The sequence below is a fragment of the Mesoplodon bidens genome, assembly GCF_964165515.1.
Source record: "Mesoplodon bidens genome assembly, chromosome: 1".
Lineage (NCBI taxonomy): Eukaryota > Metazoa > Chordata > Mammalia > Artiodactyla > Ziphiidae > Mesoplodon > Mesoplodon bidens.
In genome coordinates, this window is record NC_138176.1 from 76,969,923 (window position 1) to 76,985,131 (window position 15,209).

A 15,209-nucleotide genomic window follows, 5' to 3' on the forward strand; every position below is an offset into this window, starting at 1 on the left:
GCTTCAGCCAGGAGTAGGTAAGCAGATGGAAAAGCCACTTAGTTTCCCACAGTAACTCTTCTTTCTGAATCACCCTTTGTCAGTTTGACTAGATTATAAGTCAGGAAATAGGAGTCCTATCTTCCCAAATAGCTTCTTGAACAAAGGTACTGGCTAAACTCAATAAATACTCCTAACGTAATAACATTCTGAGCTTATCTTAGAACCAGTGGCTCTTTATAGGAACCCTTCTGAAATAGCTCTTGATATAAACAGCTCCATTTAGATAGTTTCTTTCCCCCAAAGCTGTACACTGATTTTACACCTTTTCATCTCCAAGCCCATCTGTGAATGTACCTCCTCTCTGCTAGGAGCAGATGCCTGCTTACATCAAAACGGAGGCTGTGAACATATTTGCGAAGAGAGGTTTGGAACTGCTCAGTGTTTGTGTCGTGAAGGTTTTGTGAAAGCTCCAGATGGAAAAACGTGTCTGGCTCTGAATGGCCATCAGATATTGGCAGGTAATATGATAAACTATGGGGCCAAATTATCTTACTTTAGCTCAGGAATATTGTTCTACATTGATTTTTATGCTTGTGGTAATTTTTAATATTTTGTATTATTAAAAGCTCCCTTGCTTTTAGCGATGCCAAGCTGTCTTTTTCCCCCCTCTGATGAGTTTGGCCTCCTCATTACAAACTAAATTCAATTGACTTCTTCTAGCTGTAAAATTAATGACAAAAGATAATATTCAAAGTCTTAAGTTCCAGTGCTCCAGCCCCCCATTTTTGGTGGAGTAGCCCATCCTTGGAAATAAATGCCAGTATTTTACCAATTCAGGGAATGTTCAAATACATTTTGTTTAGAAGTTTTATGGCCTCAATTTTAGAGGTAGTCATATATAAACCCCCTGCCACATGATTGCCTTTTTTTTGTTTGTTTGTTTTTTTTGCTGTAAACGGGCCTCTCACTGTTGTGGCCTCTCCCATTGCGGAGCACAGGCTCCGGATGCGCAGGCTCAGCGGTCATGGCTCACGGGCCCAGCCGCTCCATGGCATGTGGGATCCTCCCAGACCGGGGCACAAACCCGTGTCCCCTGCATCGGCAGGCAGACTCTCAACCACTGCGCCACCAGGGAAGCCCTACATGACTGTTTTTATATGAAAAGCAAAGTCCTTTGTAATAAATAAGTTTACGATACCAAACAGGTGTAGGGAATCCAGCCCAACAAGGCTTGTGATCCACGTTTTTAAAAACTAAACGTGACTTTGAGGATGAAGAGATCTAATATGACATGTAAACAGTAGTACTGATTTACTTCCCTTGAATGTGCATCCAAACAAGTAAGGTGTATTTGGATTCATCTCTTGATATCTTATACCAAAGAGAACTTAAATTTTATTTTAGATGTTTTTTTAAAAATTCATATTTATCCAATAGGCATGATATGTTAGGTGACATTGACAGCAAATAAATGGATTAATTTATCCATGCACCAGTATTGGATATTTTGGATTTTCTGAACTTTCTATCAATTGTTGCCTTAGGATAACAATTCTCAATGTTTTTGGTTTTGGAACCCTTTTACACTCTTAAAAATGATCGAAAAACTCGTCTTTGTTTGTGTGGGTTATATTTATCAAGATTTATGATATTAGAAATTAAGACTAAAATTTTAATATCTCTATTAAAGTTACAGTAATATTCCATTATATGTGAACATGTTTTTATGAAAATAAATGAAATAACTCTATTTTTCAAAACAAAAATATGTAGTAAGAAGAATGGCATTGTTTTACATTTATATCTTTAATATCTGACTTCATAGAGGGCAGCCAGATTCTCCCATCTGCCCCTCTGTTAAAGCTGTTGCTGTGTTGTTTTGTTTGAAGCCTATGAAGAAAATCAGACACACATGGAGCTGGAAAAGGGAAGATTGCTTAATAACCTTTTCAGAGGACTTTTTTGTATATCTTCTTTTGATATTATATATATCAGAACTAGACAGGTGGTAGTTTCTTAGAGTTAGTTGCAATGTTGAATCTGTAGCCATATTGATGAACTTTTTGTCTTCTGCTATGTTAAAACCCAGTGCTCTGTTTTACGCTTTGAACGGATCTTTTGCCATGCATGATTTTCTTGCATCATGTTTTGGTCATTTACAAATATTGATTGACTGAGTTACGCAAGTCTGCCAAATATCACATTAATGTACCTACAATAACATTAACTAATTATTATTATCAAACTCATCAGAAAAGTCTTTGAGTGTCTGGATTTTGTTAAATTTTTTTTGTGGAAAATTTTCCAGAATTCTACTTTCCACTTGAAAGCTTAAATTTTATTACTGGCAACAAGCACTGTGAGCTAATTTTCCTTGAAGTGACAGTATCACTTCATTCATTTTGGAGAAAATATCAAATCCCCAAATGTTAATGACATAGTTTATCAAACATTCTTTCAGGTAAAAATCATGTTCAATGAATAAAAATAGAGCCTAGTTTTAGCTCGTATCTCTGAGAGTTCACAGGTGCCTTTCCCCCAGACAGCCATCATAACTTCAGTGTGTGCACAGTGTTTTATGTGTTGCTTCCCATTTCATTACGCAGAAGATTAAAGAGCCAGGTAGTCCATGGTCAAGATTTTTAAAAATTAGTAATTTTACTGCTCCATCATGGGCTTTTAAAGGTGAAACTGGAGTGTGTGTGTGTGTGTGTGTGTGTGTGTGTGTGTGTGTGGCAGTGAAGAACATGACCACAGTAGAGAACATGCTACTAGTATCATGACTTGATTCATGCTAAAGCACCACACTTTCACCCATGTCTGCTTTTGCCCCATCAGTTATCAATGTTGACAGTGAAAATAACAATACAGTTATTTGCCTTTTATGAAAATAGTTTTGACCTTCTAGATGCCATGCAGTGAGACCCCAGGGATCCATGGCCCACACTTAGAGAATACACAGTGTTTTAGGGGATCCATTTCTTCCATGTTCTGGGGAGTTGCATAGGTCCCATGCCTATGTTAAATTATAGCTTGTTTATGCCCTTCCACATTTCTAAGTACGGGCAAAATCAGGCTAAAATAAATGCTATAAGCAGCCTAAAGGAGAAGGGGTATATATGAAAGGCAGGTTGGGGAGATCATCTCACTAATTTGTCCTCAGTAATGGCGAGCAGTGATTATGAGCTGGTTATGTTCATAAGGATTTTGATATTCTACTTTTATTGGTTTTGCCAGTACCAAGAAGAGTCCTGTCTTTCTTCCCTACTGGCTCTCCCCACCCTCAATTATAAGTGCATGGAGTGAAGCTGAGAGGGTGTAGTGTAGCAGAGAAGGTTTTCTAAGCCACCAAGACCCTGGTAGTTTTTCTGAATCCTCCAACTGTGAGAAAGAGTCTGAACTCAAAACCAACAAACAGCCATAAATATAAATGAACTCAAACATTTCTTGAATCACAAAAGGTAAATTAATTGTATCCGTTGGCCTTCAATAGGTAGTGGAGCAGATCTGAGTAATGGAGTGATACCGTTGGACATCTTACCCAGCAGTAGAGAGCTTGAAGATAATATTACAGAATCTCAACATATGCTAGTGGCTGAAATCATGGTGTCAGGTATGAATAATGAGTTCTCCAGTACAGCTTTGGTTCCAACAATTTCCATCCTACTAATCAGAAATTCTGAATGAACTCTCTAACTTAATGTTGACTAAATCTACACAAAGCTAGTGAAGACAAACTTTGGACTCAAACTTTGGTCCTTCTCTTCTGAATGGTTTATCTGAGGAAGATAGCTCCATATTAGACTGGACATGAACTTTACTCATTGAGGGTCATTGGACTGAATCTTTTTTGAAGAAATCTAACTTGGAAAAAAAGTGAAAAATAGGCCAGGACAGATTTGGGTGTATCTCCATCCATGCCTAGTATTTTTGGTGTTTGGCCCATTTAGCTTTACTTCTGTCAATGTGAAAAGCAGATGGTAGCTGATAAGCAAATATAGGCTGGTTGCTTCAGCTGCTCCAGAAAGTCCACAAACAGCAAATGTTAGATTTTTTTTCTTCTATAATATATTGCCCATTTATCACCAAAATGCTAAATAATCTATTCAGTATGTAACGACTTTAGGGAACATAATTCTTCTATACTCTGTGTTCACTTATGAATCCAGTGGTTTTCAAACTGGGCTTAGCTCAGCCCTAAAGCTTCTGCAAACCCCACCTCTTCTTCATGCTAAGTCTCTGCCTTTCAATCAGTGCAGCTCTGCTTTGAAGCATTTTATTTATTTATATTTCTGAGTGAGACAATTTTAACACTGTATGTGGCTAAAAGTAAATCTGAGAACTCCACATTAGGGCATTATATACACTTAACCACAACTTTTGTGGTCAGCAAACTACAATTTTCGAGGCCCTGGGACCTCTTATCCCTCCTTATAGGATTTTATCAGTGTGATTTTTGATAAAATCCAAAGAGGTGAATATTTTTAGTAATAATAATTTTCACAGAGCTTTAGAGTTTACCAGGTCCTTTAAGTGTATCCTCTAATTTGACCCTTATCACAATCTATCATTCTACAGATTTGAAAACTAAGATATGTGAAGTTAGTGACTCGACCAAAGATTTTGAAAATTATGACCAAGTAATTAATTCATATCAAGAAAAGAATTACTGGAAACATGGTCACGTTAGGAATATTATTCATTTGGTGACTATTTATTTGCCATACACCATGCTAAATGCTGGTGATACCATACTTAGCTAAATATAGCCCCAGCCTCCAAGGCCATAGTCAGATGTGGAGACAATGTGGTAGAATAAAACAATATACATAATATATATTAGCAGTATAGAGAACCTTTTCAAAGTCACTAGGGATCCCTAGAGGTTCATAGAGGATATTTTGAAAGGCTAATGTTTGGGGGACTCAAAGACCAAGGTGAATGACAGACAGTAAATTAGGCCATGTGGGTGGCATGGGGGAGTGACAAAATGGTTAAAGATTTGGAATACATATATAACAGGCTGTGTTTGGCTTCATGCCTGGAGACTGTACTCTGCCTCGTGCGGAATAAATGAAATTGATTGTCTTGGTGAAGATTACCTCATCTTTCCCTCCCTGGATTGTGTTCTATTTTTTCTTAGCCTGTAAAGTTTGAGTTCTACCTGTGTTAGGCTAAGGGGTCTTATTTATATTTTGTTGTGAAATTTCATTTCAAACAAGTATCTATACTAAAAAAACAATTGAAAACTTTATGTTAGACTTTAGGTCCATATCTTTTTATTCTCCAAAGACACAGAGTCATATGGAGCAAGCAGATCTGTGTACAACATGGCAAAGAGATTCAATCCTAAAAAGTTTCATTGTCAAATTCACTAAAATCACGAATTCTTCTAAATTCATGAATAAAATGTAGAATTCTTAACGTAGCCTGTTGAGCCCTGGAGAAACTAGCCTGTACCCACCTCACCAGCCTCATTTTGTGCCCTTCTATCCCCAGCTTTCTATGGCCTGCTCCCATTACATGGGCCTTGCCTATAACATGCAGGTGTTGTTTTCTAGGCCTACAGTGCTCTTTCTAACCCCACCTCCCCAAGTCCTGTGTATCCTTCAGATCTCAGCTTAATATGCTCTTTCTCAGCAAGCCTTTCCTAGTCTCCTGACCAGGTGAGGCGAGAGTTGTTTCAGCTCTCTTGGAACCCAGTATTCTTTCTTGATTGTGCTTATTAGACCTATACTTCAATAAATAATCATGTAAGAAAACAGAGCCCTTGTCTATATTCTCCACCACCGTATTTTTGGCCCTCATTAGGATCTGGCACATAGTAGGTACTTCAAAATGAATTAATTTTGTTAATTTTACAAACAGACCCCAGAGTCTTTTCTAGTGTGATAAGGCTAATTCTGATTCAAGCTGTCACAATACTCTTCTTCTTTATCATTCTTATCTAGATATGTAAATAAAATATAGTTCTCAAAAGATTCTTTTAAAAATCACTTTTTCTTCAAGTTCTTACAACAACCATGTGAAGTAGACTGAACAGAAACTGTCATCTGCATTTTAGAGAAGAGGCACGTGAAGCATAAGCATGCCTTCCTTTTGGAGCTAGTTTGTGGCAGAAGGAGCTTTGGCTATGGCTCATCCCTCCTGCAACTGCACATCCATTGCTTTTCATTATGCAAAGCTGCCTTGGGGTTTGCAAGTTACCAAATAAATCCTGAATCATATGTTAATTTAAGATAATTCCGCAAGTGATTTAAAATGTCTTGGGTAATTTGATACTGTCCACCATACACTCTGAATAGCCTTGTGATTTGGGAGCTAGTCTTCCAAATAAATGCTGAATCCAATGGATAATTGATTTAGTCTGAACGTATCCATCTCAAAGAGTCATGAGTGACAGGAGGTGACCAAGCAAGCATGAAAGGCCCGTGTTCCCACAAGAAAAATCTTCTCACTCAAATAGCTAAGCAAATCAAACGCAATTACCCGATGTCTGCATTCACATGGCACCTGACTCCTATTTAGATCATTTAACTTTCTTTAATTTATGGGCAACTTTGGAGGGTTTCTTGTCCTCTTCTATACTCAGATGAGCAAATTTACCAGTGAAAAGACAGAAGACAGTTTATATCCTACTGTGGTATGTGAGGTACCCCCAACTCCAACAGAGAGGAGGCATTTGGAGAGTGATTATATACATAAGTAGCCAAAGGAAAAAAAAAAAAAACTTGCTCATGTTTATGGCTCAAAAGGCAACTCTGTCTTCTGAGGCATTTGCATTTCATTGGAGTATGAAATGAAATGATCCATTTACAGCATTTAGTTTGTATGGTTCATGACTCTGTAAAAGGGCCTTGAGGTGGGGCTTCCCTGGTGGCGCAGTGGTTAAGAATCCGCTTGCCAATGCAGGCGACACGGGTTTGAGCCCTGGTCCGGGAAGATCCCACATGCCACAGAGCAGCTAAGCCCATGCGCCACAACTACTGAGCCTGTGCTCTAGAGGCCATGAGCCACAACTGCTGAAGCCCGTGCACCTAGAGCCCATTCTCCACAACAAGAGAAGCCACCGCAACGAGAAGCCTGTGTACCGCAACGAAGAGTAGCCCCCGCTCGCCGCAACTAGAGAAAGCCCGCGCACAGTAACAAAGACCCAACACAGCCAAAAATAATAAAATTGAAAAAAAAAAAGTGCCTTGAGGTTTGCAAGTCACGGCATAAATCTTGATAATAAACATACATTTTGACATACATATTCTACTACATATCAAACATAATTTTAGTAAATTGACAATAAATCTTTTTATGATTAAATCTCTTTGCCATGTTGGTACACAGATCTACTTGCTACATATTAGTTGCGTATCTTTGAGAGACAAGAATATATTGACCCCTTTTGTATGTCACAACGGTTGGGAATTCTCAAATAAAGCAATACAATTTGTGAAGTTTGAGTCCATTTAGTCCTAGCAATTGTATAGTTCAAATTTACAAATGCTTTAAAAAATTATAAATAAGTTCACACGGGGGTCTTTGAACACCACATAATTCTTTAAGACTAAAGATTTGTTGAGAGCATGTAAACAGAAACATATGGTTTGTGGATCCTTTAATATAGATATAGCTTACAGATCAGCACAGTGTTTCTATTTGGAGATTAACCTGCCCCAGAACTTGAGAAAGGAAGTACTGGAATTTTCGGTAGAATGCAAAACACTCAAGTCCATTTTCTTCTCTGAGGTCTGGAAATAATCCTGTGGGGTTCTCACTGTTTGCAGATGATGATGACTGTAGTACCTTGGGATGCAGTGCACAGGCTTGGTGTGTTTCAGAGGGAGAGAATGTGACATGTCGGTGTTTGAAAGGATTTGCCGGAGATGGAAAACTGTGTTCTGGTAAGAGCAAAATCCAAATACACATAATATCTGGAAAATAGTGAATCAGAAACATTCTCTCAGATCATACTGATTCAAAATCTCCAGAAGTATTTATGTTACCCTGAGGATTGAATACATTATTTGATATTAGCTAGAAAGGTAATGGGTGTATGAATAGAAAATAAGAAACATATAACATATTGTTATATTACATTGAGTTATATTAAAATTCCATGATATAGACAATCGACATTAAGGAGAAGAATTTTTTTAATATAATTGATTTTTTAAAAAAATTTATTTATTTCATTTACTTTATTTTTGGCTGTGTTGGGTCTTCGTTGCTGCGTGCAGGTTTTCTCTAGTCTTTGCGAGTTGGGGCTACTCTTCATTGCGGTGCACGGGCTTCTCATCACGGTGGCTTCTCTTGCTGCGGAGCACAGGCTCTAGGCACGCGGGCTTCAGTAGTTGTGGTACGTGGGCCCAGTAGTTGTGGCTCGTGGGCTATAGAGCACAGGCTCAGTAGTTGTGGCGCATGGGCTTAGTTGCTCCACGGCATGTGGGATCTTCCCGAATCAGGGCTCAAACCTGTGTCCCCTGCATTGGCAGACGGATTCTTAACCACTGTGCCACCAGGGAAGCCCCAAGGAGAAGAATTTATAATTAGCTTTAAAAGCATGAATTTGAGTTCAAGTCAAATTTATAAACTCCCCAATTCCAATAAAAACACAGTGTTTCCCCCCAGAGGCTTAGGTCATAAGTTTTAGTTTATTAAATAGGTTTTGCTGGATGGGTTACTATTTTACATTGATAGCCATTATTGTAAACGTTCTTATGTTCTGAAACTCTGGCACAAAGTGATTTACTTATACTAATGAAACACTGAGAAATATGTAAAAATTGATTCAGAAATGAACTTTAAGTCCAAGATGGAGGGTTTGCATCACATTTGCAAGCAGTACTTGTAAATGGCTGGATGATTGTATGTAAGATTATACTATCCTTTCCTACTCTTTTCCTTTATACCAGGATTGCCTGTGTATTTCACTAGCTCATCATTTTGCCCACAGATATAGATGAATGTCAGATGGGTATCTCAGTTTGCCCTCCCACCTCCTCCAAGTGCATCAATACTGAAGGTGGCCATGTCTGCCGGTGCTCAGAAGGCTACCAGGGAGATGGGATCCACTGCCTCGGTAAGAGAGCTGTGTGCAGAGGGCCAAGGGTGAAGGCAGGCCTTGGAGAATCATCAAACACTGGGTGTGGTGGGCCGAGAAAAGACAGGAGAGAATTGCGGTGACACACACGTTAAGACTAAAAGAGGAGTTGTGTGATCTGTTCAAACTGACATATTTCAGTTTTTGGTAAATAGTCAGTTTCATGCCCTTTGGCCATGACCGCACTAGTCAGCTTCTACACTCTGCAGAGGCTGTTTTCCCCTCTGCCTTTCTAATTCTTTCTCCGGGGGTTGAGTGACATCAGTGCCTCATCGATAACTCCACACCTCGAGCCATCATGGGGGGAACTGGACAGCATTTTCTTTGTCACTGAATTTGGCAATTGAACCGTGGTGAACTGCAGAGCTGATGTGGGTTTGTTGGAGGTCACGGCTGTGTGTAAAGGGAAGGAGGCGTGGTTCTGTGAAAGGGCTCACAGCTGGCTCTTGATAAGTTCAAGCCGTTGACATTTAGAATCAAGCAAGGAATGATTAAGACCTCTTTCATAATCACCATCCTCTGCCAAGGTCTGGGTGTGGCTTGCTGTGTTGGGAGTTCACTTAGTGGATGTCAAGTACCATTCCAGGTGTAACACAATGTCACCCTACAGGTGAAGACCTGCCTGAAGCCATCTTGGCCCAGTAAAATAGTTACCTCAAGTTTTATGGGGCTTTAAAATGTCTCTTTCAGTATTTTCCTTTCCTTCTGAAAACATAAAAATCTTTTCACTGTGAGGGGCAGATGCCTTGATAACAAACTAAAATGGCATTGCTTTCTCCCACATGTTGAGGTTAAAGATGAAATATCAGTCATAACTACCAATTTTCTGGATCTGGTTGGTTTAAATCAGACGTTTATCAGATTAGTTTTGTGGAGTCCACAGACATCTGTAAAGGCTCTTTTAAGCACATATTTGGCTGTCAATTGGGAAAATGTCACTGCTCTAATTAAGCAGGCTCATAGAAAATTTAGACAAACAGGCTTTATATTTAATTTACTTTGAAGAAAAAGGAAGGTATACTTTCTTGGATGTTTAAACTCATTATACTCTGGATTCTCACTCTGTTACTCACCCATCTCCTTCCACGGAGCAGAGTGTCATGGCCCAGCCTGCCTGGTTGGCATGGCGTCTCGGGCCACGTGGAAGCCCTGAGCTTGTTCTTGTTCTCCACACTGCCCCCCAGCCCCATGTATATATAGTAGATATAGAGATGTAGTAGATATAGTGCTTTGAACCATGCCTGGCACACAATAAGTGCTATATACAACTGTTGTTGTTATTCTTAAGAGTAGTTGTGTTTCTTGGCCAACAGTACATCATTGTTTTTGCTTCTCTCTCATTCTCAAGGTGATAATTCATAGAGATTGCAGTAGGATGTCAGTTAAGAAAAAAAAAAAACTCCCTTTGGGCTATTCATGTTAGTGATTCAATGTGGCAAATATTTAATTGACCCCTATTAGTGCAAAGACACAGTGCTAGGATCTGTGAGGAATACCAAGATGAGGAAGGCAGTCCTTGCTTACGTGGAGAATATGATCTAAAAGAAATGCGGCTGTGATAAGTGGTGAAGAAAGGTATGCATCATAAGAGAAGTAAAAACTAAGTGGAAGTTCAGAACTGGTAGACATATCTGTTTGAGGTATTGGGAAAGACTTCATGGAGGAAGTAGCATTTTGGATGGAACTGGGGGCATAAGTACATTTTTTTTATGCAGAAATGTGAAGGAGTGGGGAGCATCCCAGGCATGAACATATCACAGGTCTTATTTGGGGGGCGGGTAGAGAAAAGCCTAGAGCCTTAAGTATAGACTGTGTGTCTATACTGTGTGAAGGAGAACAGAAACTGAGTCTGGCAAGGTGGTGTCTCCATCTGCTCTGGCTACCATAAAAAGTACTGTGTAGACTGGGTGGCCTAAACAACAGACATTTATTTTCTTAGAGTTCTGGAGGCCAGAAGTCCCAGATTAAGGTGCTGGCAGATTTGGTTCCTGGTGAGGACTCTTCCTGGCTTGCAGACAGCCCCCTTCTTGCTCCACACTCACCTGCCCTTTCCTCTGTGGCTTGTGGAGAGAGTGAGAGAGGGAGAGAGAGATACCTCTGGTATCTCTTCCTCTTCTTAGAAGGACATCAATCCTGTTGGATTAGGGCCTCACTCTTATGACTTCATATAAGCTTGATTGCTTCCTCATATAGTCTCCAAATATAGTCTCCAAATATAGTCACTCTGGGGGTTAGGGCTTCAACATATGAATTTGGGGGAGATGCAATTCAGTCCATAACAGGTAAATTGAGTTATATTTGTGGAAAACTAGAATCTGAAAGTCAGGCATTTGGGGTTTTACTTCTCTAGACCAGCACCATCCAGTAGAAATATAATGTCAGTCACATATGTAATTTTAAATTTTTTGTAGCTACATTACAAAAAGCAAAAAGAAACAGGTGAAATTAATTTTAATAATATTTTATTTAATTCAATATATATCCCAAATATTAACAGCTTAATGTATAATCAATATAAAAATTATTAGTATCATCATTATTTTTTAATTGGAATATAGTTGCTTTACAGTGTTGTGTTAGTTTCTGCTGTACAGCAAAGTGAATCAGCTATATGTATACATATATCCCCTCTTTTTTGGATTTCCTTCCCATTTTGGTCACCACAGAGCCCTGAGTAGAGTTCCCTGTGCTATACAGTTGGTTCTCATTAGTTATCTATAATATAAAAATTATTGATATATTTTATGTTCTTTCATAGTTGGTACTACATCTACAAAATCTGGCGTGTGTTTTACACTTACAGTACATTTCAGTGTGGACTAGCTGCAGTTCAGGTGCTCAATACCCACAAATGGCGATGGCTACATATTAGGCAGCACAGCTCTAGGAAACAGACAACTGCTGGCAGCATCTGAGTCAAGGTGGTGGAGTGACGGGAGATGTGGTCTGGGAAGATTAATGTGACACTGGTGTTTAGGAGAGAAACGGAGGAGAGATGGGATGCAGGGAATGTTGTAAGGCTGCTCCTCTTACAGCAATGGAAAATTGAAGAGAAGAAGGACCTAAAGGTTAGGGTGGTGGTAACTGAGAAAATAAAAGATGGGTAGTTGGGAAAAAAGTGATGACTTTGTTCATATTTATGTAAAAAAGGCAAAAATGTTGAATTTGATATGATCTGAACTACTAAGTGTTTACCTGGAGATAGTTTACCATCTCCAACTTTCCCACTGAGCTACAGGGGCTGGGAAATTTCCTTTCCTTCCAAGCAGTAGGAGAACTTCCAGCCTCATGTCAGGAGTTTACCTGCATGGGCATGCAGCCAAGGGGCCCAGTCCATCTCTCTCTCCAACATTTATAATAGAATTTTTGAAACTACAAGTGTATAGAGCTCTGAGAACATGTGGCATGACAGAAGTTGAAGATGCTCCCTTTCCAGAATATTGGGTTTTCCAATTATACCACCCTCTGTTCTCCTCTGCACCCTACTTTTCTCTTTCCTACTCCCTTTTCCTGACAGATATTGATGAGTGCCAACTGGGTGTGCACACCTGTGGGGAAAATGCCGCCTGTACAAATACGGAGGGAAACTACACCTGCACATGTGCTGGCAACTTGTCTGAACCTGGACGGATTTGCCCTGGTAGGTTGGTGGGTGGTCCAGATCCAAGGGGAGGGACTTGATTCTGAAAAAAATCAGTACCCAACTGTATTTCCATTAGAGCTTCTAGAAATCATTCAGTTCAATCAGGCTGGTGAGTTTACTTTCCTGATTAGATTGATGCTGTGGTTGAGAATGTGAAATGGCCCAAGTTTTCTTAATTTAATAGCATCTGGAATAAATCCTTTTTTATTATTCACAATTCAATAAAGGTGGGAACACAGGTGGTTCTCTTTAACTATGCAGCTAATGTCCTGATTTGTAGTGTTGATTTTGGGGGCTGCTGGAAAAGCTCTGCAGGGCTAGACAGGTTGAGGAGGATGTCCGGACTCTTAGCATTTTGAATCACTTTCAAGGATTTTAAAATAAGCCTTTTCTGAACTTAAAATTTTTAATCTAAAGATAGAATCCCATTTTTAATGAACTTAAAGAAGTAGCAAAATCACTACTTTTTTTTTTTCCATTCCTTTAGGAAATAGCTGTTGCCTAAGTGAAGAGGTAGATACTATTTCATCTTGTTATATAAGGGGGAATATGGTTTGCAGAGGAATTGTTGTTTTAAATAAAATTGGAGTTTCAAGGGATATCAGTGTTCATCTATGCCATCTCTCCAGTTTCAAAATGGTTCTATTCCATTCTAGAAATTTGACATATGTAATTTGAAATTCTTAATAAAACTGCATTTAATTTTATAAAAAAAGTCAGTATTTCTTGATCTGAATTAGAACATTAAAAAATGTTAATAATTGTCGCTTCCTGCTTCCTGAACCCTCCCCCATAACAGCAGTATCTGCTTACCATCAGTACCCAGAAGGGGAGCTGGCTTCATAGACCACAGAAGCCAGGGTCAGCTAAGTCATTGCCAGCTATTTACCTGTCTCAGCTCTGCAAGCAGAAAACATCCTGAGAAAGAAGGTTCTGCACTTGCTCGGGTCTCTGTTTTTTTAGCATATTATTTTCTCAAATAATTTGCTCTTCTTAAAGGTACTGAAAGACTCCTAATATTTATATAATCAGCTATACACCCTAATGTTTTCCCTTTAAAGAGCAGCAAACCATTCAATAAAACGGACTTTCCCACTTCGGCATCCCCTCTGTTATGGTAACATTTCCTTTCTGTCAAAGTTGCTAGTCTTGTCTTGGAGGGCTCCCCTACAACTTAAATAGTTTTTAGAAGAAAGTCTCGTGTGGGAGAAATTTTTGAGACTCCCAGGAAACTAGGGGTAGTGGACTGTGTAGTGGTAGGTGGTTTATAAGCTGTAAAGAGATACTGTTGTTCAGTGAGGCACTCTTAAGCTAACTGCTTTTTCACACAGCGTGTGTTTTTGGATGATGGATGTGCTTTTATAATGAGATCTGTACTCGGAATTCATATGGTCTTGGGATTGACCATTCTCTTACAGCTTCCAACATGCTTTATGTCAAATAATGCTGAACCTAAGGAAAGAATGGCTGGCTCCATGGTGAAGGACACGAGGTCTGGTTAAGAAAGTGAAACTGTTGTTCTAAATCACAACTATTGTTCTATCTCACAAATTGTTCACAGAAACTACTTCCTGATATTGATATCTGAAAGACCCCAATCACTTCAGAAAGTAAAAGAAATGCCTTTGCTTCTTCTAGACTCGACTCCACCCTCTCATCCCAGGGAGGATGGCCGCTCTCCTGTGAGAAATATTTACCCCGAATGTCCCCCGTCCCATGATGGGTACTGCCTCCATGGCGGTGTGTGTATGTATGTTGAAGCAGTCGACAGCTATGCCTGCAAGTAAGTCAAGCTATTTTTCTGATGGCACAGAGAAATGATATTGCAGCCCATAACTTTTAGCAGATTCAGAAAACCTATATTGAGATTTTTCTATAATTAGGCTTTTCCATAGGGAAAATATATAATTTATATATGTAACCCTATATTTACATATATAAATTCTGTGTGTGTATTACACCTTTCTTGCATATTTCACCATCCCCCACCCCTAACCCGGTGCTAGTGGTAAATATTAATTGTAAGGAACTGGTTATTTTCCCTCTTATTTAAATAACTTGATGTTACTACTGGTATAGGCTGGGGATTAAACTGAGAGAATTTCTTAAAACTTTGATTTATTTTCTGCCAAATAGATGGAGCACATCAATGCTATGTTTCTGAATTTTAAAAAGTGTTAAATATATTCACACTGGACTTCTTGCCTTCAATGCTCAAAACTAACACATTTTTTCCCTCTTTACTTCCTAATAGTTGGCATTTACATTTTTGTTGTTTGGTAACAACTGCTGGTTGCAGCCATGGCTGCCTTTGCTCTGCTTTTGTCCCCGTGATGGTTTCGGTGGGCTAAGTGTCAACCTGAAGAGAGGGTTCAAGGAAGCCCTGGAACTTTGAGGTGTTCCCACCGTACTCACTCAGAAACCATGCCCCTCAGTTTTTAGTAAAAACCACACCCAGAAGATCTAGTTTTGTATCAAATCTTACTTTTA

At 39.2% G+C, this 15,209-nt stretch overlaps 1 protein-coding gene across 1 annotated transcript in view; it reads left to right on the forward strand.

Annotated features, from left to right (window-relative positions):
• The window catches only part of EGF (epidermal growth factor), a 92,909-nt gene that overhangs the window by 63,992 nt on the left and 13,708 nt on the right, over positions 1 to 15,209 (forward strand). Inside the window, exons 15-20 of the mRNA XM_081225522.1 lie at positions 351 to 500; positions 3,476 to 3,595; positions 7,761 to 7,877; positions 8,930 to 9,055; positions 12,594 to 12,716; positions 14,358 to 14,502. Coding sequence (XP_081081648.1) covers positions 351 to 500; positions 3,476 to 3,595; positions 7,761 to 7,877; positions 8,930 to 9,055; positions 12,594 to 12,716; positions 14,358 to 14,502 — 781 coding nt within the window. The remainder of the gene's footprint in view (positions 1 to 350; positions 501 to 3,475; positions 3,596 to 7,760; positions 7,878 to 8,929; positions 9,056 to 12,593; positions 12,717 to 14,357; positions 14,503 to 15,209) is intronic.